This window comes from Pelobates fuscus, chromosome 4, assembly GCF_036172605.1.
Source record: "Pelobates fuscus isolate aPelFus1 chromosome 4, aPelFus1.pri, whole genome shotgun sequence".
In the NCBI taxonomy this organism is placed as follows: Eukaryota; Metazoa; Chordata; class Amphibia; order Anura; family Pelobatidae; genus Pelobates; species Pelobates fuscus.
In genome coordinates, this window is record NC_086320.1 from 332,039,119 (window position 1) to 332,066,137 (window position 27,019).

At 40.6% G+C, this 27,019-nt stretch overlaps 1 protein-coding gene across 1 annotated transcript in view; it reads right to left on the minus strand.

The window, feature by feature from the left end:
* Nucleotides 1-451: 451 nt before the first annotated feature.
* The window catches only part of SCIN (scinderin), a 97,561-nt gene continuing 70,993 nt past the window's right edge, over nucleotides 452-27,019 (minus strand). The window contains exons 11-16 of the mRNA XM_063452415.1: nucleotides 26,915-27,019; nucleotides 22,152-22,329; nucleotides 10,433-10,554; nucleotides 3,748-3,825; nucleotides 2,821-2,881; nucleotides 452-1,425 (exon numbers count right to left, since the gene is read on the minus strand). The exon at nucleotides 26,915-27,019 is cut by the window's right edge and continues 66 nt beyond it. Coding sequence (XP_063308485.1) covers nucleotides 1,298-1,425; nucleotides 2,821-2,881; nucleotides 3,748-3,825; nucleotides 10,433-10,554; nucleotides 22,152-22,329; nucleotides 26,915-27,019 — 672 coding nt within the window. The 3' untranslated portion in view covers nucleotides 452-1,297. The remainder of the gene's footprint in view (nucleotides 1,426-2,820; nucleotides 2,882-3,747; nucleotides 3,826-10,432; nucleotides 10,555-22,151; nucleotides 22,330-26,914) is intronic.

A 27,019-nucleotide genomic window follows, 5' to 3' on the forward strand; every position in this document is an offset into this window, starting at 1 on the left:
AAACCTCCTATTCTAAGTCTACATGTGCATACTGGTTAATTATATTTCTAACCAATTTTTACCAATATGTTCTATTAGCTTTACACATACAGTATTATTCTCAGAGTTGCTAATGGTAGTAGATAGGAATTGGGGATAATTATACTGGTAGACCATACCAGGTGATAGAATGTATTAAATTCGTTCATAAAACTCGATCACCGTCCTTACAGACTTTTAAAAAAAAAAAAAGGTCTTCCATCAGGCATTCTGTCCGCTCATCTGACCATCAGAAACTCCTAACTTTTATGTCTTCATGTTTGTATATTTGTAAAGTGCTTTGAGTCTCTCAGGGAGAAAAGCGCTATAAAAATCGCACATTTTATTAGATTATTATAAAACGTGATTGTCATAATTAATCTTATATTTTGAAACTACACAATACATTGATATGAGAATGCAGAATTCTACAGAAATTGTAATCACTTTTTAATGCTCAGTTAAAAAGTCAACCATGACAATTAATAACAACAACATTTTAAGTAAATGTCTTAAATGCAAAATTAAAATAGAATGCATAAAAAAACCTTGTAGCAATAGCAATATTACCAAAACATGAACAGCATACATTGTGCCAATAGGAAACACAGTGTTTATCGAAAGTATCCACAATGTGATTTTTCCCATTTTTATTTTTTTGTGATAATAGAGCCTCATTCATTAACAAAAATCTATTATAGTGCAGAGTAAAAAAATCCATGGGTAACTCAAAAGTAACAGCATACCCAGAAATGCATAAGTTTTTTCCCTTTTAAAATTTCACCAGTGAGATTTTTTTTATATACCCTTTCGATTGTGCGCCATTCGTTAAGTCTTTACGTGACTCTGAAGGGAGCAATTAACTTTTAATCTAATATCACTTACCGGATTAACTCTCAGGAAAAGTTTAGGGTCAGACCCGACCTTCAATAGTTAGATTAATAATTAGGTCTAAACCAAGGCTGGATGTGTAGAGTTTGGCAGTGAGTTGATTGTAAAGGATGCCCCTTAAGATGACAAGGTTGTAATGTCAGGACCAACACAAATAATCCACATGGCTGTAACTGATAACATTGTGAAATATTTGAAGTATACATTGTAAAAGTTCCAGATATTCACTGCTTCTCTGGAACACAAAGGGTTGTAATAGTGCAACTCAATGAATTTGGGCTATATCATGTGCATGCTAATATAAAACAGACATACTGCAAAACATAACAATGCAAACAATGGCTCGACAGATATTACTGTTGTTTGTGTTACAAGGTCCATCAAGGTCTCAACATTTTGCAGAGTCCCAGGCCAAGAACCATCCAGTAAATGTTGGGGGCTCGTGCCCCTGTTTCACTGTTATAATTGGAATACCCTTATCTCTTCCTGAAGGGTCCGTCTCAATATACTGCTTGGCTGAAAAGATGTGAAAAAATGACAACAAATGTAATTGTTTATTAGTAAGCTAGAGAAGTGGACCTTATCATACATTTTTGCTATTAGAACATGAAAAATAACTGATATGTTTTGTTTTTTGGTTTTCTGTTATCCAGCCGTTTTTAATACATATTATAAAAATTACAAATTTGCAAGTCACTTAAAGCATGTATTAGACATATGTAAAACGTCTTCTACCTGGTTTCCATATAACCAAGATTAGAACATTTATAAAATTCAGTAGAGTAAAAAAGTCACACTATGTTCTATGTTTAGTTTGTTTTCTGTTGTTTTTTTTTCTTTAATAGTTAATAAATAGTTCTTCACTACTATTACATTATTCGGCCATAGTATAGTTATATAGCCATAGTATAGTACATTATACAGCCATAGTATAGTTATATAGCCATAGTATAGTACATTATTCGGCCATAGTATAGTTATATAGCCATAGTATAGTACATTATTCGGCCATAGTATAGTTATATAGCCATAGTATAGTACATTATTCAGCCATAGTATAGTTATATAGCCATTGCATAGTACATTATTCGGCCATAGTATAGTTATATAGCCATAGCATAGTACATTATTCAGCCATAGTATAGTTATATAGCCATTGCATAGTACATTATTCAGCCACTCTTTACATTAATACTGCTGCTTCTTTCTATATTTACAGCCTCGGTGAACTTGCTGCAATAGGTTGTGCAGGATATATTTTAAAACTGTTATACTATGTCAGGGATAGGCAACCTTTGGCACTCCAGATGTCGTGGACTACATCCCCCATAATGCTTTTACACCCATAATACTGATAAAGCGTCATTGGAGGTGTAGTCCAAAACATCTGGAGTGCCGAAGGTTGCCTATGCCTGTACCATACTATTGTACTACTGGAATAATTGACTATTTTCTGACCTTATTAAATGAGAGGTGAGTTTGGACCAAGTTACTAGACATTACATAAACAAACTACAATTAAATAAGAGCATATATTTTTTTATATTAGACTAGTACTGTCACTTTATTGTCACTATACCACATACAAATGTACGGAGAGAAGAGGTGTAGGCTTGTGGCTGTAAACATAATTTCTCCCCTGTGTGCTGTTCTATTTGATTTTACAGGTAATGCACAGTAGTAGTAGTAACAAGATCAATAAACATTAACAATTAAGTGGAACTTCAACACTCATTAACTTTACACAGGCAAATCTCCCCTAGACGTCAAGCTGCGGGTATAAGTATTTTAAAAATGGATTTCTGAGTGAATTCCATCTGATTACTATTTTCTAGCCATTTCATCATCTTGCAAAATAAAATCTGTCAAAAGAAAATGCATTATAAAAAACAAAACAAAAACCTTCTATACCTGTTTTCAAAGATTCTTTCTTTTCAACTTCATTGGCATCTTTTCCAATCCATAGGAATAGCTAAGTGTGAAAAATACAAAATGAAAGCATTGCATATGGGTTCACAGCGATGGATGAAAAAGCTACGTTATTGTGAGAATTGTTTGCTCTTTTACAGAGATAGGCTTGAGTCAGTTGCTACAGGTAATGTGCAATGAACATGTCTTCATGCACGGTTGCTATTTTATCTTTATATATGTCAATTGTCCTGTCAGTGGGATAGTCCTGAATTCAGGGTTTCAGGAGCCAAGTATGTTCCCTGATTTCCCAGATCTGAGGACACTAGAGAACTGACCCCAAGCCCTCTGCCCTTCTGCAGTCCTAAGTGGGACTGGCCATCATGATGGGTGGACAGCCCTTTTCATGCAGGTTCAACTCTTTTTGGATTTGTCACTTGGAGGACCTAATATAGTGCCATCAAACCGTGTACTGATTCCATACTTCTGCCGTTGATAGGTATGCAATCAGTATTGTGCACCTCAACATTTATTAAATATACCTTATAAAGCAGGGTAATCAAAAACAGATTGCTGCATGTTGGGATAATAAAACCCCCATTAACCGTTAACTGTATTTAAAACACAGTAAGTGCTTATGGGAGTTCTAGTACATTAACAGTTGATAGTTTGGTATTTGCTTACACATGATACTATATGGGAGGCTTACTGATGAGACTGGGCCTATATGCAATTGGTCAGAACATGTACAAGAGAAGAAATACGATGGGTCTCCTGGTAGCTCAATAGATGAAGATTGCAAAGATGGTGACACTCAGGTGGGAGACCACATATAAGTGGATGTGTTACCTGGGTGATCTTGGCAAAAAATGCAGATACCTCGCAAGTGACAATGCTGAAACATAGAATTTAAAATCTTTCAAACTTCACCTGTTCCCATGCATCCAGCAGCATGACATCATCTTCTGCTAAATCCTCTTGTGTAAACTCTCCAGGGACTTCTTCAACCTAAATATGTAAATATGGTCAGTGAACATCCATCAATTGCAATGCTTGTAACCTATATTTTAACAACATGCAGCTTCTGGCAAATTATGGAGTTAGTTTTAACAAATGTAATTAGTTACTTGTTGCTTGGCAATACTTCCTATGACATGCAAAACATATTCAAATATTTGTGTGGTCTACTGTCTAAACAGTGAGATAAATCTCACATTAAACAAATAGCCAAGTTAGAAAAAAAGCTCTAGTTCAATCAAGCAATATTTTTTTCTTGTGTTATTTTGGCCTACATTTTAGGCAAACAGTAGGTGTGCAAACATCTTTATTGCTCACCAAAAAAGGACATTATTTCAGCTCAGCAAAGCCTACATCAAGCTCCCATTGTCCATTTCTGGCAGAGAATGAAGTTGCTCAGTTTACCTCTGGAATGTCTCCTGAATATATATGGAAGAGGTTGTGTTCCCAAACATGGGGCACCTGGTACCAGTTGAGCTTATTTGGTATGGTCACCAGTGACATCTGCCAGTAATTTCTTAAAAAATTCTCAACTCACCATGACAGATTATTTTGGCAATAAGACTCCTCAATAGAAAAAATTGTTTAAAAATGTCCATAGTTCAATTAAAGGAACACTATAGTCACCAGAACCACTACAGCTTAATGTAGTGGTTCTGGTGTCTATAGTATTTCCTTGAAAGGTTAGCACTGTAAACACTGCCTTTTCAGTCATTCAGACAGTCACTACAGGTGCTTCCTGTCTCAGTGCTGCACAGTGGGCAGCACTGGTGTTCAGTGTCTCCACACTCTGCATGGAGGTGCTTAACGCTCTACATAGAGATTAATTGATTCAATGTATCCCTATGAGAAGATGCTGATTGGCACAGTTTTGCCACGCATGCGCAATGGTCTCACAATGCTTTCCTATGGGAAAGCTTTGGATTGGCTGAGATCATCAAGTGTGATGATCTCAGCAATGGAGGCAGAGTCAGTCATGCTATGGGGAAAAGAGGTGAGTAAAACACCTTTTCAGCTCAATCGGAGTGAGGCCAGAGACCTTAACAGCCACACCAGCATTTTAGTGTCAGGAATACAAATATGTATTCCTGACACTATAATGTTCCTTTTACCAAATGTGTTTTTTTTTTGTTGGTATTTTAAATTCTTTATTTAGTCGACTGCACAATTTCAAACATACAAATATCATTAGTGTTACAGATAATAGAGAGCACAATCTAATTTCACATATGTAATTGCAAGAAAAACAAAAGGATGTTGTAACGGGACTGCAATATTAAATCCCCAGATCTCCGCTGGTATAGAAGGTAATATCCCAAATCCCCCAGTAACCAGAAGAAACACCATTCAGGGAGACAACTGCCAATTTAATAATGGCTCAAGGAGTTAACTGCCAACTGTCAACTTTTGAAAAATGTTCTTAAAGTGGTACATACATATTGAACTGAACAGATACAGGCATTTAAACAGCAGGGAGAAGGTTTAACTGAGGGCCCACAGGCAAATACATGAAAAATCCTTCACAATGGCCCCCCTTTTTCTCCCTGCTCCGGCAACTCGGTTGGACCTTTCCTGGTCCAATAGGGTTGACGGGTCTTTCCAAAGTTTTTAATCTGAGGCCAAGTTCGTTTGGCGCGACAGTCCATCAGCATTCTCGTTTTGCTTGCCTGGGCGATAATGAATAGTAAAGTCATAGGGCTGTAACGCCAGGCTCCAGCGCAGCAAACGGGCGTTATCCCCTGAGACCCGGTTGAGCCAAACTAGGGGATTGTGATCCGTGATGAGGGTGAAGGCCCGGCCATAGAGATAGGGTGTGAGTTTTTTGAGTGCCCATACCAAGGCCAAACACTCCTTCTCAATGGTGGCATAACTGACCTCCCTTGGCAACAACTTCCGACTCAGGTATGCCACCGGGTGCTCTCCCCCATCCTCTCCGATCTGGCTTAGTACTGCCCCCAGTCCAAACATTGAAGCGTCTGTGTGGACAATAAACCTTTTGTTAGGATCTGGGGTAACCAACACTGGAGCATTAACAAGAGCATTCTTTAGTGCTTGGAAAGCCACCTCGCATTCCGGGGACCACAGGACTTGTCGGGGTAACTTCTTTTTGGTCAGGTCGGTCAGGGGTTTGGCTAGGGCGCTATAGTCTGGTACAAAGCGTCTGTAATAGCCGGCTGTGCCCAAGAAAGCCATGACTTGTGTCTTGGTTTGGGGAGTGGGCCAATTGGCAACGGCCTCGATCTTAGCCGGCTCCGGCCGTTGCTTACCACATCCTACTCGGTGGCCCAAATATAGTACCTCCGCCATACCCAAATGACATTTGTCTGGTTTCAAGGTCAGCCCGGCCCCCTTTATCCTATCTAATACTACCCCTACATGTTCTAGGTGCGCTTCCCAGGTATCGCTATGGATGGCGATGTCATCCAGGTAGGCGCATGCGTAGTCCTGGAGACCTCCCAGTAATTGGTCCACCATCCGTTGGAAGGTGGCCGGGGCGTTCTTCATCCCGAATGGCATAACCCGGAATTGGTATAGGCCGAATGGGGTGATGAAGGCAGACTTGGGTATGGCATCTTCTGCTAGGGGAATCTGCCAATATCCCTTACATAGGTCAATTGTGGTCAGATACTTCCCTGCAGAGATACGGTCAAGCAGTTCGTCCATCCGCGGCATTGGATAGGCGTCAGAAACTGTTTTGTCGTTGAGTCGCCGGTAATCCACACAGAAGCGGGTTGTCCCGTCCTTCTTTGGTACTAGGACTACCGGCGAGGCCCAAGGACTTTCCGAGTGTTCTATTACCCCTAGCCGAAGCATCTCATCGATTTCCTTCCGCATCCCTTCTCGGACTGCTTCCGGAATACGGTAAGGGGGCTGCCTCAGGGGTGCTTGCCCTGGAGTCTCCACCTTGTGGACGGCTAGGAGTGTGTACCCAGGCTCCTGAGAGAATGTGGCCTGTTTGGTTTCTAGCAAGCGGACAGCTTGAGCCCTCTCTTGTGGTCCCAGCTGTTCGCCTAGTTGGACTTTCTCTATCTGGGTCCTCCCTTCGTTGCTGCCCAATAGGTCGGGAAGAGGTAGTGTCTCTGTGTCTTCCCCTGCTGGTGCACAGATAGCGGTCACTTCCTCTGCCCGTTCCTGATAGGCCTTAAGCATGTTGATGTGAAAGGTTTGCTTCACATCCTCATCCTCGCAGCTAGCTATGGTGTAGGTGGTGTCGCATATCTGCCCTATAACTTTGTAGGGGCCCTGCCAGGCGGCCTGGAGCTTGTCTGTTCGGACCGGTCTTAGCACCATGACTTTTTGGCCGATCTGAAAGCTCCGGTGCCTAGCCCGTCGGTCATACCATACCCTCTGACGCTGCTGGGCCGCCCGGAGGTTTCCCTGCACCGCCTGGGCGAGTTCCTCCATGCGGTCCCGCAGTTCCAGCACATAAGGTACAACCGGGGTCCCCTCAATCTCCGTCTGACCCTCCCAGTGGTCCTTGATAAGATCTAAAGGCCCCCTCACCCGCCTCCCATATAGGAGTTCGAAGGGTGAGAATCCGGTTGATTCCTGCGGCACCTCTCGGTAGGCAAAGAGAAGGTGTGGAAGGAACCGCTCCCAATCCTTGTACGCCCCCGTGAACGACTTCAACATTTGCTTTAGTGTCCCGTTGAAGCGTTCACACAGGCCATTAGTCTGGGGGTGGTATGGGGAACTAGTCAGGGATTTAACTCCACAGACTTTCCATATCTGCTGGGTTACCTCGGCCGTGAACTGTGTACCTTGGTCGGACAGTACCTCCTTGGGAAAGTCCACTCGGGAGAATATCCGGACTAGCGCATCTGCCACCGTCTCAGCCTGTATGTTAGAAAGGGCCACCGCTTCGGGGTAACGGGTGGCGTAATCTACCACTGTGAGGATATAACGTTTGCCGGAGCGGCTAGGTTGGGCCAAGGGTCCTATGATGTCCACGGCTACCCTCGTGAACGGTTCTTCAATTATGGGCATGGAGACCAGTTTAGCCTTTGGGTGGTCTCCCTTCTTACCTATGCGTTGACATATCTCGCACGTCTGGCAATACGCCCGGACGTCATCGGATACCCCAGGCCAGAAAAAGTTCTGGGTTACCCGATATCCCGTCCTGCGTATTCCCAAGTGTCCTGCCAGAGGAACGTCGTGCCCAATTCTCAATAACTCCCGCCGGTATTTCCGTGGAACTACCAGCTGGCGTTTTTGCCTAGGCCCAGGTGTGTTAACCCGTGTCTCAGTGAGCCTGTACAAGCGGCCTTTTTCCCAGATAAACTGTTCCTTCTCTAACCCCCCCATTCCCCGCCTGGCCTTCTCTCGATACTTTCTGAGGAAGGGTCTCCGGTCACTTCCCGCCCAAAGTCTTCTGGGGTGTCCCAGGGAAGGGGTTCTATAGTCAGGGGTAGGTCGGGTTGGCTTACCGTGGTCTCAGTAGGAAGCGGGTGGCTCTCGGCAGCGCGACTTTGTGCTCTGGTGGTTACTGCGTGGGCCTCTTGAGCGGTGGTTGAGGCGAATGCCGAAGTCAGGGGCCCAATGTCATTGCCCAACACGACTTCAGAGGGTAAGTCTTTCATTACGCCCACTTGAACTTTGCCAGCTCCCGCACCCCAGTCCAGGTGTACTTGTGCGGTAGGAATGCGATACACTCCCCCCCCTGCCACTCTCACAGCAATTGATTTCCCCGGCTTCTCCGATGCGTTAATGAGATGTCGTTGTACTAGCGTGATGGTCGCACCACTGTCTCTTAATCCCCGTGCTGTCTTGCCGTTAACCATGACCAGTTGGCAATGGTGTTTCCGATTGTCTGTGACGGTGGATTGCACCATGAGGGCTTCGTAAAGGGTGCCCAATGGTTCTTCCTGACCCAGCTCCTTGGGACCCCAAGTCGAATCTACACAATGGGCTGCTGCTGGTGGTTGCTGGTACCCAGGTCGAGACCAATTTGACCTGGTGTGGTTGACCATGGGGCAATTCTGTCGGATGTGACCCAGCTGTCGGCACCGGAAGCAACGTAGCTCGCTGACATCCTGTCGTGGGTAGCGAGAGTTAGAAGTCACCGGTCGGTTAGGGGGTTGGTATCGGGCTGCTGGTGGGTGTGATGGCACTGAAGGTTTTGGAGGTTGTACCCGTGGTGCGACTTGGTTAGTTTTGCGAGTATCCGCATACTCATCCGCCAACTTGGCGGCCTCTGGTAGAGACAGGGGCCTGCGGTCTCTCACCCAGTCTTTGACATCCGCCTGGATATGGTTGTAAAACTGTTCCAGGAGTATCAGTTGCAAAATCTCCTCCGCGGTGGCGGCCTGGCTACTGTTAACCCAGTTCGAGGCCGACAGGGATAACTGGCATGCCCATTCCACGTAGGAATCTTTAGCGGTTTTGCGTGAGTCCCTGAACTTCTGTCGGTAGGACTCTGGGGTTACTGCATAACGGGCCAGGAGTGCTTCTTTAACCCTGGCGTAGCTATGGATCTCCTGTTCTGGTACAGCCCGGAAAGCATCAGAGGCTTTGCCTGACAGCTTTCCTGACAATATTGAAACCCATTCTTCCTTAGCTATCCGGTGCAGGTTACATTGCCGCTCAAAATCTGCTAAATAGTTATCAATCTCACAGTCTTTTTCGTCAAAAGCTTTAAAAGCGCTGAATGGAATTTTCTTTGTATCCGCTGTGTTGTACTCACTGTTTGGGGAGTGTGCTGCTTCCTGCTGGACCGCTGCCAGTTTTAATTGTAGCTCTGCGTCTCTTTTTTGTTTAGCCTCCTCCGCTAAAAGGCTCATTACTTTCAGAATAATGTCAGCCGTTGGGTTCGGACCGAACCATGCTAGTTTCTCCCTCATTTCTTTGTTGGCTGGTGATTCCTCCTCCTGAATCACTGGTGTCTCCATCTCTTGTACAGCTGGCATTGCTGCAACCAAGTTCTCTCGGTCTAGCTCCATTAACTCTGCTATAATGACCTGCTTGGTTTTGTTGCTAGCAATCCTTCCACGGGCTTCCAGTAGCTCTTTCAGTGTATCTCTTTTAAGCAGGGTGTACCAGCCGTCCATTCACTGTTCCCAGTGTCTGCTTGGAAAGCTTGTTGTAACAGAAGTAGAAGGGAAAATCCCGCCGCTGCCAACCAGTTGTAACGGGACTGCAATATTAAATCCCCAGATCTCCGCTGGTATAGAAGGTAATATCCCAAATCCCCCAGTAACCAGAAGAAACACCATTCAGGGAGACAACTGCCAATTTAATAATGGCTCAAGGAGTTAACTGCCAACTGTCAACTTTTGAAAAATGTTCTTAAAGTGGTACATACATATTGAACTGAACAGATACAGGCATTTAAACAGCAGGGAGAAGGTTTAACTGAGGGCCCACAGGCAAATACATGAAAAATCCTTCACAGATGTACTTAGCATACAGACAGTACCATATATAATATAATAAACACTTCAAATCTCAACTGAGGGTAGGTTGATTCTTCTGCACTTAGTACACACTGTAAATGTTTTTAAGATAGACTGGTGTACCTGAATTATTTCAGAAAAACTATTATATGAATATATAAATTCAAACTTTCAATTAACATGTTATAAAGAAAATTCCAACTCACCACAAATCTCCCTGTCTTGTTTGAACAGCCGTACAGCCTCGGAGGATGATCTGCCAGCTGAGATTGCAGCAAAGTGGATGTCTGGTATTGCTTCTTACCCCCCAGGGAACTCCAGAATTCATCTTTAGAGAGAAACCATGAACACTATAAACATTGCTTTGGTTATATCACAGCTATTCATCTTCTGAAAGGGCTTAATCAAGAGATAACAATTCACATGAAATAAATGGCCAGGTTACAGAAAAACATCCTACAAATTATAGTATAATCTGAAGCAAGAGAATAATGTATAAGAAGAACTAAAACATTCTTGCAAAATACAAATATGCATATATTTTAATAACCAGTAAACTAGAGTAATTGAAAACAAGAATACACACAATAAAGAAACACTAACTGAAAGCTTGATAGTGAACACAAAGTGGCAAATTGGAAGAGCTGATGTTGAATTACAAATCTCATGAAGCTTGGCCAGTAGTAGGAAGAGACATTCTTATGAAATACGAGGTGTGGGGGGTCCACTAAATCTTCTAAATAATAGGTGCTCAAAAAGCAGATCCCCAGATGTATTAAAACAACAGCTTCCATGATGCTTTGTCATTCCAAAGGCATGCAAAGCATCATGGTAGTTGTAGTTCTACATCTAGTGATCTACCTTTTGAGTACCCCTGCTCTAAACTCTAAAGCAAACCTGTCAGGATAGGTTACCTTTAAGTGTTAACATCTTAAATAGCGAACCTCCTGTGAGAGGGTTCTTTGCTTTCTCCTGTCAGTCAATTCTCGGAGTACACACGGTGACAAGAAGTATGTGGAGGGGCCATTTTGTAAAGTTACAATCTTTCTCTCAAACCATCCTATCTCTCCCTCTCCCTAATTTGCCTTGCATGGGATTGCTTAGCAAAGTAGCGCACAATAAGATTAATTGGCAGCACACCAGTAGGTAAAAAGAGTGAAGCACACAAAAGAGAAATATAATCACAGCAACTATACAGCAGTCACCGTAGTTGCTGTTACACAGAACAGGATAAAACAGTGGGAACACTCCCCGCTCTCTACTGCCCAGTGGCCAAGATTCTATTGATAGAAATGGGGAGGGGTCATTTTTGTATTTGAATCTTTTAATATGTATACATATATTTACACATCTGCTAGCATAGTATTTTAATATAAGTTAGTGTACTCCTGAATGATACACTGTAATAACCGAAAAGGATAATACAACATAGGAGATAAAAAAAACTCTAAATGGGAAACCTCCTAAATGGTAAATAAATAATCACAATTGAAATCAGTATATTCTAAGGGTCTAAAGGCAGAGTGGCTGCTGTAGCAAAAAATAAAAAAAAATAAAACAATAGTTACTATGTACACTCCAGGCTTTATTAGTCAAGGCCCATGGTTAAACATAACAAAGTTAAAAGACCACTATAGGCACCCAGACCACTTCAGCTTAATGAAGTGGTCTGGGTGCCTGGTCCATCTAGGGTTAACCCTTTTTTTATAAACATAGCAGTTTCAGAGACAGCCGCTAGAGGCGCTTGCGTGCTTCTCACTGTGAAAATCCGATGACGTCGCGAGGAAGAAGGAGAGGTGGTGGAAAGCTCCCCGCCCGGCGCTGGAGAAAGGTAAGTGTTTAACCCCTTCCTCTCTCCAGAGCCCGGAGGGAGGGGGACCCTGAGGGTGGGAGCACCCTCAGGGCACTATAGTGCCAGGAACACGAGTATGTTTTCCTGGCACTATAGTGGTCCTTTAAATGATCACAGCATGGTACGTAACCGAATGGGAGTACGTAACATTGTCAATAGTTTCGATTGGTGTGTGAATAAGATGTAGAGGCATTGATCTCCTTAGAAACTCTAACTTAAAAGTAAAATTATAACTTCCATTACCCTCAGCCAGAAAAGGAAAACTACACTCTATAGGAGAACTGAGTTAGAATGTCATTAAGCAATCTAAAGTGCCTATTTTAAAATAAGCCACAGGATTCATAAAGCCTAGATCAGGCTTCCTCAAACTCCGGCACTCCAGATGTTGCTGAACTACAGCTCCCATGATTCTCAGCCTATTTATTTGATTCATAGAATCATGGGAGTTATAGTTCAGCAACATCTGGAGGGCCGGAGTTTGGGGAAGCCTGGCCTAGATAAATAAGATAGAGTGGATACCTTGGTTGTTGTGAGTAATACAACAATCTACTACCACCCTATGTTGTGCTGCAGAGGCTATGAAATCTATGTACAAATAGACTATAAAATCTATACACACAACACAGGCTTTACAGTTAAGGCGTGTGCTACTATACTAATATAGTGTGCCCCTACAGAAGGGGCAATGCCAGGGGATGTCCGGAGCTCCGGCAGAAGTGCAGTGCCAACTTGCCGACAGTACTGGACCTTCCATATTGATAGCGAGAAAATAATGGAACAAAGTAAATTGCTTGAGCTGGTAACAAAAACACAAGATGTTATAATAACTTCTCACTTTCCATTTGACAGATACAGTATTGTGCGATAATCACTTTTTTGGTTTGCAGGAAAGCTTTTTCCAGGATTTCCAAGAGGTATTGTTGGCATGGTTTGACTGCTCTAGACATTGGAGAAAATGTGAATTTCAGTTTTATTTTTAGCAAAAGCCAAACAGATTTAACCCCTTAAGGACACATGACATGTGTGACATGTCATGATTCCCTTTTATTCCAGAAGTTTGGTCCTTAAGGGGTTAAGGTTACTGGTATGAGAAGATTTTATGTGTTGTTGTTTTTTTTTGTTTTGTTTTTTTACACAGGAGAAGTAGGGCTTTAAATGAACTGTGAGTGGAACAATCAGGAACAAGTGACGACGAAGATCCTGCTCAGACAGGTTTACAGTCTACAGAGAGTACGCTATAGTTACACAGAACTGAAATGTGCCGTGTGTTCGGAAAGTAAAATAATCAACACATTATTTGACGCATGCATAAATTTTTGCCCACATTGCAGTTTGTCCGAGTTCAGGCTGATCGGTGGGTTATCTGAATTTCGTATCTCTGAAGCATCACATAGATGTATAAGCAAACAAACAGCTTGTGCAATGGGCAAGAGTGTTTGATCGATTCATGATTTGGGGTTCCATCCATTGAAAAAAGACGATTAATGGTTAGAGGACAGCCACTAAATGTTAATTTTATTCATAGATCAAATAAGAAGCTTGCGACCCATGGAGGGAAAAAAGGAGGAACAGTAAAAAAATATAAATTTCTATAGAATATATCATAAATATATAGCATAAAAATACAGATTTTTCATTGTTTCTAGTCCTCTTTTTCCTTCTATTGGTTTCTTTTTCTCAATTGATCTGTGCACCAAATGGTGTGAACATGAGACTATCAGTGTACTGCAAAATATATACATACTATTTTACAGTACACTGATTGGCCCATTTAGCTTTGGCTTGGGAACCACTGACATAGGCCACACACTCCAGAGAAATACATTTTCTGCAATATTACTATTACATTTCTCCTTAAAGTTAAACTATAATGTTAGGAATACAAACACATTCCTATTCTATAGTGTTCTAGTAATAATTTAGATTATTGGGCCTCCCTGTGTGCATTAGAAAAATAGTTGAACTTGCCATATTTTATCTATTGTGCGGGTCTCTGTAAATCTGCGTTCCCAGAAAAGGTTGCTGATGCTGCAAGCACAGGCTATAAACTGATCAGCCACAACATTAAAACCACTGACAGGTAAACAGTCAGTTCTTGAATTTCATGTGTTGGAAGCAGGACAAATCATCATCCTAAAAGATCTGAGTGACTTTTGACAAGGGTCAAATAGTGATGGCTAGACAATGGGTTAGTGCATCTCCAAAACAGCAAGTCTTGTGGTGTGTTCTCAGAATGCAGTGGTTATTACCTACCAAAAGTGGTGCAAGTTAAGAAACAAAGTAAAGCCTGAGTCAGGGTCAAGGGTGGCCAAGGCTCGTTGATGCATGTGGGGAACAGAGACTAGCCTATCTGGTCTGACCACACAGAAGAGCTACTGTAGCGCAAATAGCTGAAAATCTTTAAGGGAAACTATAGTACTAGGAAAACAAAGTTGTTTCCCTAGCACTATAATTGCCTACAATGCACCCTCCCTCAACCCCCTTGGCACTGGAAAACCCTTCCAGTTTCGATGTCCCTCGGTTAAAAACCCTTCCAGTTTCGATGTCCCTCGGCCTCCGCTCCTCCTCAGCCAAGGTTAGCAGGCGAGCAACCTAATTTCTCAATGCTTTCCTACAGAGTTTTAGATGACCCCGGGGGTCCTCATGCAGAGCGTAAGGACGTCCAGCATCAGTTTGGCGACCAAAAGTCACCTGTAGTGGCAGTCTGGTAGACAGCTACTAGAAGTGGTGTTAACCCTGCAAGGTAGTTATTACAGTTAATCAACAACTGCAATAATTACAATTGCTGGGTAACCTTGTACTTGCACATTGAAAAGCTGTGAGAAAGTTTGCAATCACAAAATTCGATTAGATATTGTCATCACATGTTTGCTGAAGACTCTTTTTTTCAGTATTTCAGTAACAATAAAGTTTCATTTTTAAAATGGCCATCTCCAAACCCAACAGGCAGCATATATTTAAGTATTGATAACAGCTAAACTTCTTTTAAATTAGATGAAACCAATATCACTATATTTTGATTATTGGTTTAAAACTGATTTATGAAATTACATTTTCTGATGATAGCACCCTTTAAGCATTGTGCTATTCATCTTTGCAAAATTTAAAAAAAAAAACTTTTTTACATGTATTTTCTTTTTTTGCAATTTCAAGCCAATGTGTTCATTTAAAAAAACACGCTATGGTAGTGTTTTACTTCCTTTAAGATGTATCATGGACAAGAAAAGGCTTGCTGATGGATTCATGATCTAGGCATTTAAATGAGAACTACAACCATTCAATTTGCAGAGGTGGAATATAGAGAAAATGTCCCGGTTTTACAATAATTGTGCCAAATGTTAGGCACATAACTGAGAGCCATACAAGTATAGTAATATCCGTTGTAATTACATTGCACAATTATATGACTCCGCAGGAATTACCAACAGTGCATACCCCTGAAGGTATATAACATAGTAAAATACAGGTTACAACACACTTTTTTTAGCCAAAGTAAAGTTTTGTGAGTTTGTTTTTGAAGAACGCAGGAAGTGTAGAATGGCATTACATCACGTCTGGCTAAGAAGACGTGCAAAACTAACTCACAGGAAGTATTTATGCCAGAATTCACTCAAAACAGAATAAATCGTGTAGGAAGACTTATTGACATCGGGAAATGGAGAGACAAAAAAATTTAGCCACTTCGCCAAACAGAATATTTGTACAGCAACATGTCTATATAAAACTATCAATAGCAACTAAGTGTCTGTTTGGTCTCTATTAAAGTTTCTCAGAAGTAGAAAATCATGTTTCTCAGAAGAAGCCATTATGTTTTCAAAATAATTAGTTGAATAAAATAATCGTGTCCCAAAACAAAACAATTTATTTAGCAAATATCAAAATCTGCATTTGAATGGAAACAATTGAAATATGTAAGGTGATCATCTGATCTATCATGTGGCAAGAAATTGAATGCATGTAAGCCTTGTTTGCATTCACGTTTGCATATATACACAGTGAGGGCTTGTTTCTTTGGGGTCAGAACATGCATATCATGCTATTTTCAATGTGGATTTAAAGGGACACTATAGTCACCTGAACAACTTTAGCTTAATGAAGCAGTTTTGGTGTATAGAACATGCCCCTGCAGCCTCGCTGCTCAATCCTCTGCCATTTAGGAGTTAAATCCCTTTGTTTATGAACCCTAGTCACACCTTCCTGCATGTGACTTGCACAGCCTTCCATAAACACTTCCTGTAAAGAGAGCCCTGTTTAGGCTTTCTTTATTGCAAGTTCTGTTTAATTAAGATTTTCTTATCCCCTGCTATGTTAATAGCTTGCTAGACCCTGCAAGAGCCTCCTGTATGTGATTAAAGTTCAATTTAGAGATTGAGATACAATTATTTAAGGTAAATTACATCTGTTTAAAAGTGAAACCAGTTTTTTTTTTTTTCATGCAGGCTCTGTCAATCATAGCCAGGGGTGGCTAGGGCTGCATAAACAGAAACAAAGTGATTTAACTCCTAAATGACAGTGAATTGAGCAGTGAAATTGCAGGGGAATGATCTATACACTAAAACTGCTTTATTTAGCTAAAGTAATTTAGGTGACTATAGTGTTCCTTTAAGCTAAAAGCAGATTAACAGTGACCAACAATTGAATAGTTTGATCACGACAAACTAGCCTTTAAACATCTTAGATGAAAATGGAATGTTGTACTTGTTACAATGTAGCAGTCCTGTATAAAGCTGTTAATGCTTATTGCATAGAACCTTTAGGGACCAGATTGTTGTGACAGTATTAATTGTCATTAGCCCTTACGGGGCTAAAGTTGCTATATCCTATAATGCTCTTTAATGTTTAAAGCACTATAATGCAATATAATTAGCATAAAGTACATAATTGTGTTATCCAATTAACATTCCTGTTAAGACCTAAATCTAAATCTATTTGAACAGATGCTTTGAGGTTTTTTTATTTTTTTTTAACTGACAGATTACCCCATTTATATATCATAACCCTTTAGCAACAGCGATGATGGAACAATGGTATATTCGGGATCTAGGTAGAGAGCAACATGACATGAAAATGGGTGTGAACGTAGATGTAGGTATTTATCACTGTATCCATGTTTATATGTCTGTGTATCAGAATCTGTGTGTGTGCAGATCTGTGAGTCCATTTTATAAAATCTGCAACAAAATCCAGCAGTTGCCCTACCACGTGTGGGTTTTAGATCTGCCCTTGGAAGCGAACCCCATGTATCTAATTATTGGTTTACATAAATAGTACTGTCAAGTCATTAATTTGACAATGTAAAGGTTTAGTAAATCCCTTAAAGGGATGCTCTAGGCACTAAAATAATTTCATCTTAAAGGGACACTATAGACACCCAGACCACTTCATCTCAATTCTGCAGGAATAGCAATGTTTTCATTGCAGGGTTTAAGTGCCTCTAGCGGCCATCACTCAGATATACAGAGTAAAACTCTGACACATGGGCACTAACCTCCAAATGCTTTGATATGGCAAAGCACTGGATTTGTTGAGATAATGAATCTCGATGATCTCAGCTATAGAGGCTGGACCCACCACGGAGAGAACACCACAGTGAGGGAGAAAAGGGTATTCAAAACACCTTTTCTGGAACTTGAAGGGGGGAGGAGGGGCGCTGCAAACTAAATGGCTACTTAACACTTAGAGTATTAGGAATACACTCTATATTCCTAACACTATAATGTTCCTTTCAGAGAAGTGGCAATGTTTCCATTTGTACAATACCACACCTGTAGTGGCTGTTAGAGTGACAGTCACTAGAAGCTCTTCTTCATGAAGACCTTAGAAAGTAGAAGGTTCTCACACTTGGCATCACATATACTTCTCTATAAGAAGCATCCTACTGGATGCGCACGCTGTCCCCAATCCTTCCCTATGCTATCTGATAATGACATCACTGGAGGCAGAGCAGCTGCCATGTGGAGACTGACCGAGGCTTCCCAACAGTCCCAATTTTAGTGTCCTGTCCCACTGTCTTGAATATGTTCCCTGGTGTCTCGCTTTGCAAAGGCGGGGTTTGGCATGATCCTGTTTTTTGTCCTTTTTTAATAAAAAAAATATATAATTTATTTTTACTTTGTTCGTTTGCTTCTCTGAATAGCAGCATTTTTCACTTAACATAGCACTAGATTATTGATTCCTCTGCTACCACCTCTGTAGGGATGTGGTAGGTGCAATATCAAAGAAGTTCAGAGACCTTTTGTTTGGAGAAAGGAGCTAAGTATGGAAGAGCGAACAGATTGGAAGCTGAGTGTTGGAGAGGAGGAGGAAATAGGGGAGATTGCATTGCCCGGGAATTCCTGGAGATCTTACTGCGGGATTTCCCGGGGCAGAGACAGCAGCTGAGGCCAGATCGCTGCACCGTGAGCTGGGAGGAGGCACGGGGGAGCTAGCAGAGGTCCTGCTAGGATTTCTGGGAAACAGGTGAGAGGACTCCCCACACCTTCTTTCCATGGAGGGGGAAGTGATATTATTATCACCACCAGCGCGGTCACTGTGAGAGAGGGAGGGAACCAGCTGTCTAACTACAACTTCCATCATGCTTTGCCAGCCTTTAGGATAGCAGAGCATCAAGGGGCTAGAAGTTCCACAGCTGGTGGGTCTGCTCTGTGGCCAGCCCTGCTATAAAGTGACTAATTAGCCCTGGACTTCCAGAGAGTGAGTCTAACAGCCAGAGTGTGCTGATATGTCATGTAATAACCCCTGTTATTGTGTGTATACTGCTATCATTGTATGACAGTGTCACTCAGACACATTGCTTTCATGTCAGGAGAGTGTGGATATGAACTGTGTGTCGATAAATCTGTATTCAGGAAAAATAATAAAAATAAATATAATCAAGCGCCCTTGTGGATCTCTGTTTGATATATATTTAATAACAAGCTGCAGTCACTTTTTTATGTTTTTGGTTTTGTTTTGTAATTTAGAACTTAGAATTTAGAATCCAGTTTGGAGTTTAGTGATTATTAACCCTGATTGTGATTGTCATAGTAATCAGTTCAGTTTATCAAGACACTGTTTCTGCAGCTTTACTTTTGACAAATTTTGTCAAAGTGACAAAAAATATTGTCTTAAAGAATTTACACCAACGAGAGCAATGGCAAGGGGGCTGGGGGGCATTCGCTTTCCTGGCCATTAGCAAACGGGTACTGGGCAGCAGCCATACTGTACCACTCTTCTGTTGATTACAACAATGTAAAGTTAGTTAGGATGTCTGTTGGCGAGAATTGCAAGAGTGAAATAGCTGGCATTGTGCAGCACCATGTGCAGCCCAGTACTGTGTGGGTTTTGGCTATCGCTGATTGCCTCTCAGTGCTTTCCAGGCCACGACTGGCTCACTGGCATATTTTCTGGAAGACTGCAGTATCTGGGTCTGACCTGGCTGTCAGACTATGATCAGTATGTATTTTATTATGGGAGGTGTTTGCAAGTGCTGCACTGTGAGTAGGCCCATTAACACTTGTGAGTTTTGTGTGCAAAAATTATATATATTTTTATTTTTTATTTTAATATTTATTTATTATTTTTACCAGTTTTCTATGGTTACAACCATAGCTGGATTGAACATAATGGGGGATGAAAGGAGTGACTGGCGGGGGCCCCATGGATAAGTTTCGGGGGCCCCATGGATAAGTACCTGTCAATTTAAGAAGACAGAAGTGGTGCAAGACTTTCTCCAACAACATTCTGCACATAGTCTTATGTTTGGAATTAGGTGATAAATCAGATCATAAAAGGCATGGGCTCAGTAAAGCTGCTAGCTAATGTTTACTTCTCCATAAATCTTCACAAGATCACACAAAGCATGTGGGACTTTAGTGTAGTAAAGAGATGTTGGTGGAGACACAATGGGTGTGTATGCCCTGTGCACAAAATCTACAATTCAACATATAAACAAAAGTATTAAGGAAAATCTGACTTCAAATCTAGGCAGAGTTGCGTCAAAATAAATTTAACGAAATGGCTAGGGTTGTCTTTTTTTCAAAATGTATGTTTTGGAATTTTAATTAATTTATGCTGGTTCACCTTTGAAATGGCACAATTGAATATTAAGCCTGCTTACACTTATTAGCAGGGGCAGAAGAGCTTGCATAAACCATTAGCATCATTATTAAAGTATTGTTAGAGAACCATTTGAAGTGCATTAATGATTCAGTCGGAGAGTCCTATAACCCCATCTTGCCCTTGTTTCTTGATGTCATACTTGTGGTGATCCCAGGCAAATGTTCACAGAAATTGTGGTACTTCCGCATCATACAACACGCTCTTTGAAAAAGGTTCTCCCATGGCATTCAGCCCACAGAGATAATTCTTTATCATTGCATTGCGCATGGCCAGTACTGACTTGGCCTACCCAGAATAGCTGTCAGTCAGTTTGGCATTTATTGTATTCTTTTTCAGGAGAGTCTCCTTCTCGTATGGTTTGATGCTTCCCATGGCACATCATTCTCCTTCCCTATGGTGGCCTGCCCAACCACGACCACAAGCCATACCTCGCAACAATGCTCCACTCTACCTTAACAACTGCTGCGTACTTTACGCTAACCTTTTCACACCTGTAAAAGTAGCGAAGCAATTTGACCACCTATAAAAAGCAAATCTGCACCTTCCTCCAACAATATATAACATGCACCCTGCTCCCATCATAACATCTAGAATCTAGACATTCTTTTAGAATGAAGCTTCCCTCCTAGAGTCAGCACTAAATGTGAAAAAGGGATACTATTGTTCAACAAACACACAGGTAAATGTATTCTATCTTACAGGGTGTAAAACACTGTCGTATTATTATTATTTATAAAGCGACAACAAATTCCGCAACATTGTAAAGAAAGAGTTACGACTCTAACCCTATTCCTTCCCTAAAGGGACATGATAGACACTAACTGCTTCATCTTACTGAAGAGGTTTTAGTGTCTGGAGTCTTCCTTGTGCTGCCATTCAGCGTAAAAGTGTTTTTAACGTTTTTATGAGAAATAAGAGTCCCCAGCAGCTCATCTCTGCTGCTTGAGCTAATGAGGAAGCATTAGCCAGAGCAGCAATGTGTGGCATTGATTGCCCGAGTGTCAGCTGACCTCTTTTAGCCTATCACAGTGCTCATTGCTGATATGAATCCGTATGGCTAATTTCTCTAGCCATCCTTTTAGTAGGACCAAGTTATGGGTGGCCAGGGACCCTTATTTAGTGTTAAACTGCTACTGAATGGAGGGTATTCAGGCGCTATAACCAATTCAATGATATGAACTAGTTCTAGTACCTACAGTGTCCCTTTAATATCAACAATGCAAGCAATTCCAACCTTAAAGGAACACTACAGGGTCAGGAACATAAACATATTCCTGACCCTATTGTGTTAAAACCACCATCTAGCCCCCCTGGTAACCCTTTGCCTCTCTAAATATAGTAAAATATTACTTGTATTCAAGTCTGCAGCTGCTGAATCTGCCCCTGACCTGCCTGCTGTCTGCTGACACCATCAGAAGTGGTGGTCTGAGCCAATCACAATGCTTTCACATTGGATTGGCTGAGACTGTCAATGAAGCAGATCAGGGGCAGAGCCAGCACAAGTCAAACACAGCCTTGGACAATCAGCATATCCTCATAGAGATGAAGTGAATCAATGCATCTCTATGAGGAAAGTTCAGTGTCTCCCAGCAGAGGGTTGAGACACTGAATAGCAGTAATGCACACTAGGCAGCACTGCCCCAGGAAGCACCTCTAGTAGCCATGTGAGGAGTGGCCAGTGGAGGTTTCCCTAGGCTGTAATGTAAACACTTCATTTTCTCTGAAAAAGACAATATTTAAAAGTCTGAAGGGAATGATTCTACTCACAAGAACAAATTCAATAAGTTGTAGTTGTTCTGGTGACTACAGTGTCCCTTCAACATCGACCGCGCACCCTCATCCACTGTATAAGTAGCACAATCAATTCCTTTGCAGTGTTATAGCTAAATCCATTCAGTGGTTAATATCTGTGACCACAGAGCAAACTCATAACTGACGTGACATAAATGATTTCCATACTAAACAAAACATACCTGGTTCCTGTCCTTCGTTTATTTTTGTAGTTTTGCATTTTAGTATGTTAGCTATATAATCTGCTCCCACTTCCTCTTCACCGCTGGCACCTTTTCCAGTCCACTTATATCCAGAGTTATTCTTTAATTTCAGAACGAACACATCATTGGAATTAAGCAGGCTGGCATCTGCCTCGACCTGAAACAAGAAGTACATATTATGTTTGTAATTCATTTGATTACTTATGTAACCTTACCGGGTAACCTTTGCTGTGGCCACATAATATAAGTAATGAAAAGATTTTTTTTTATTTTTTTTTAAGTCCCCTTTCAATAAATATGTAGTCTTTCTTCTTTGGTCAGAAGTCAGGTGATTCCAACCTAGTATTGTACTGTGTGTGAATTGCATGGCGGTACTGAAATACTATCCTGGATTTCGAGTCCGTCACACAAGAAATAGTTATTCTCTATTTATAGAGAATGTAAAACATGGAGACAATATATAAAAAAACAATGCAAACATAACTGAGCCTGACAAGCAAACAAACAGCCTTACAGTCAAATACTAAGACCATTGTTCATGTGTATAAACTCCAAGACTCCAGATGCTGTTATTAGTGTGATTTTCTGTATGCTTTGACACAATCATTTGGTTGCCTGAGTATAGTAAGAATGGTAATCCATGGCATCTGTGATTACACATTTTGCATATACCAGCTGCATTCAAAGGGACACTATAGGTACACAGACCCACTTCGTCTCTTTGAAGTGGTCTAGGTGCAGTGCCCCTGTCCCTTTAACCCTGCAATATTCATTATTGCAATTTTTGAGAAACTGCAATAATGATATTGCAGGGTTAAATCCTCCTCTAGTGGCTGTCTTCCTTGTGTGTTACAGAGTTTTAGGCCATGAAACAACGTTGATGCACTAACGCTTTGCATGAGGACATCCAGCGCATTGATTCAAAGCTTTCCTACTTGCATGGCCTAATGTGCTTGTGCTGCGTTGGGGGAGGAGGCGCTGGAATCAGATAAGTGAAAAAAAGGCCTATTAACCCTTTATTTGCCACCACGCAAGGAGTGGGCACTGCGGGTGCAGAGGGAGACTGTAGTTTTAGGAATACCCTTTTTTATTACTAACACTATAGTGTTCCTTAAAGCAGTATCCTCAAATCACTAATTGATTAACAGTCTAATTAGAATGTAGCACACCTCAGTATTTATCTGATTGCTTTCATTAAATGCCTGCAGCTACAGATTTTTAAGGTGTCCCCTTACAGTAGTATTTCATCCAGGTTCCTCTGCACTATCATCCCTTGTTACAACCCTGCTGTTGAACAAATAGAGGTATTGTTACTTCAGACTTCCTGCTGGTCACAATTCATTAGGCATTTCAAAAGCACTCACATAAATGCATTACGATTTAGATTGTGAGCTCTGTGGGATACCATCACCTTTTATGTGTGTCTGATTCTAAGTGATTTCTGGTCCACTCTATTTAGGCTCACTATTTTGTCTTTGTCTCACTTTTTTTCTATAATATGTATAGAATGTTTTTTTTTTTTATATATTTACATAATAGATACGAGTTGTAGTTTATACTGTGATGTTTATTTTTTTTAAGAGGCTTCCTGCCACAGTATAGGAATTAAAGTGTTTCCCTTAATTTAAAGGTGTAATAATAGCATTGTGTGAAATTTAGCAGTTCCTGTTTAGACAGATTCTGCATGCAATGCAAACACAAAGTAAGACATGGAACAAATATATTTTTGAATATATTGCACATATGTGCTATCTATGTATGCTATGTAGAGGAGACAGCCTTCTCACTGCATGTACTGTTAAACATACATGTAGGCAGAAAAAAAACACCAATCTGACTTCTATTATGCTTTTCTTAAAACATATGCTTATTTGTTCCACAGGAATTAGTAATTCTGTTAAATTATTGTTTTAAATGAATAACTAGTGTTATGATTACTTAGAGTGTTAAGCAGATTTTTGGGGTTTTGATTTTCAGAATATTTTTACATATATCCAAAGTGTGTTTGTGTTTTTAAATCCTGATTCTACAGACTCGTTGATTTCTGTTACACTTCTTGATAAAAAGTTTCATAAAGGTACTTTGAGTCTTACACTCTGATCTTTATTGATCATACAGTCTAGAATTCTATGTGTACAGGTTTGTTAGCCCCCCAAAATGTAATCTATAACCTATCACCTGATGGGTCCCTGGGCAATAAGAAGTCTCTCCTATACACTAGCTTATGGTGGCCTTCAAAGATGTAAGAGATCACATGTCTATGTATTTTTAAGAGTTTAGGCACACTATCAGATTGTATTTATGCTTTCTCTCAAATCCAGTCCAGCCTGATCATTATCCTTGGTTCTGTCTGCCGTCTAACAGGGATAATGCCAGTTGTAGGTTATCCAGCCAGCATTTTTCTCAGTCATTTGGTCCTCTTACATCTGTCTTGCTTTCATGTATAGTTATGTCTCTAGCATGTCTCTCTCGTGTATATTTGTATGTCTGTTGGTCACTGCTTTTGTCTACCGTTCACACCCCCTTACTGCACGTCTCTGCTTCCCACACCTCTCCCTTTCAAAGAAAACAAAAACGGGGAGAACATATTTGTATTTGATTAGTTAGCTCTTTGTTGCAATTGAAAATAGCAGTTTCTGAAGAATCTTTTGTTGTTCTATCAATAAAAAAAGCAGTTGAACATGAAAAAAGATATATTGTTTATTTTGTGTGAAAACTATTAATTTTCTTTCATCAGAATGAAACTTTTTAAAGCAGTCAGAAAAATTGTTACCACAAAGAGAGAAGCCAAGGCGTCTCGTCCCCAGACAGTGAATAGTGTAGAGATAACCATCTACTGGCAAATTTTAGGTCAAACTAGACTACAACTCGACTTGGATTTTTCCAACGTCCTTATTTTAGGCTTGAAGTTGTGATTATGTTTTTAACTTAGCAGAACTCTTCATAATTCACTTATTATTGAATCATCATCTCTAATGTGGACTCCAAATTTAGTAATGGAATGCTGTCAATGGAAAAAGCAATTGTTCTAACCCTTAAACAAGGTTTGACACAATGCTAGACATTGCCAATTTGTTACATCATAAATATTTTGTTAGACTCCACTGAGTCTGTGGCTAATTCACGCATATTACTCTATGGAGGAGGCACAAAGAATGGAAATTAGGAAAAAAAAAGGAAATCTTCAAATAAATGATGATAAACATGGTTTATTTATTTTGGAAACAATGTGTCTTAAGGGCAATGTGATTATAATGAACAAGATGGTCAATATAATGACACCACAGGAGACCTGATTATCTCCTGTAATGAGCAAATAAAAACACAATAGAACAAAATGTGTCTGTTTGTCACATTAAAAAGGACACTCTAAACTGGAGTTGGCCCATTAAAAAAAAAAAATGTATATATATAATATATAGATAATGCAATAATAACTATTTGCAAAATATAAACATTACAAAATAGAAAGATACTTACATTTTAAGTCCTTGCATTTGCCTCAATCCCCCAGGCTTTCCAGCTTCTGCAGTGAGCTCCCACCATACAGTGATGAAGTTTGCTCAGATTCTATAGCACTGCTGTGTTCATTCCATAAGCAGTGCTTTATGGGCACCCCATGGGTTTCTGGGAGTTATGGTACATGTTTTAGCACAAAGTCAAAAACAGAACTATAACTCTCAAAAACAAAAAAGTCATGACTTTAAGTACTCAAAGTGTGAAAGCCGCAGGCAGATTTATTGAAACAAAAAAAACAGCAACATTTCGACCTACTGAGAAAAAGACCTCTCAGTAGGTCGAAACGTTGCTGTCTTTTTTGTTTCCATAAATCTGCCTGCGGCTTTCACACTTTGAGTGCCTGGGAATCTTTCTTGCTGCTTTAACGTGTTGGGATTGCTGGTCCTGTTCCGGAGCACCGGTGGCTGCTGAGATTGAGTGCGGTTCCTATGATCACTTTTGCTATGACTTTAAGTACAGACTTTTCTTTCTTTTTTTTTTTTTTTTAAAATAGGAAATGCTAAAGATTGGAGGGAGGGCAGAAATGAAGGGCTTATGGACAACAATTAACCCCTTAAGGACACATGACGTGCCTGACATGTCATGATTCCCTTTTATTCCAGAAGTTTGGTCCTTAAGGGGTTAATAGTTTGTTTTTTAAAAAATAAAGAAAATAGGTAAATAGAATATGTCCAGTATAACTAGCTCTAATCTGATCTGCATATTGCACCTAGATATGTGAGTGCTTCAATTGCCTCACTTAATCAAAATGTTCGATTGCTGAAAAAAAGTTGGCATGGTAGTGTACAGACCCTACATAAAAACATTTCTCTCTAAACAGTATACCATAGAACCCAGATGGGATGTAGTTAATGTGATCTACACTAGGGTGACATATTATGATTTGATAAATTAAAGATACATCTTATCCCAAGTCTTTCCAAAAAACAATATCGATAATAACAAAAAAACAAACAAAACTATTGTGTTTTTATTCCATTATCACATGCAAATGTGACATTTTAGTTTCTTTTGAACTCTATCAAGTCTTGATACACAGTACCAAGAGCTCGCATAGAACTGCTTGTGACATGAACACCTTAATTAATGACATCCTTCCTTGCAAGTGGCCATAGAAACCGTTTAAACATACAAACAAAAGGTAATTGCTACATGACTGAAATAGAACATATGGCATACACTAAAAGCAAAGCCAAAGTTTTGCGCGTGCACTTATTTGTTACCTCCACTATCCGAGTGATAAATGATAGGTTTCTTCGGACTTGGAAAAGCCGCACGGCGCTAGGCGGCACCTGACCTCCCTTCCTGGATGTTCCATCTTTGAATAT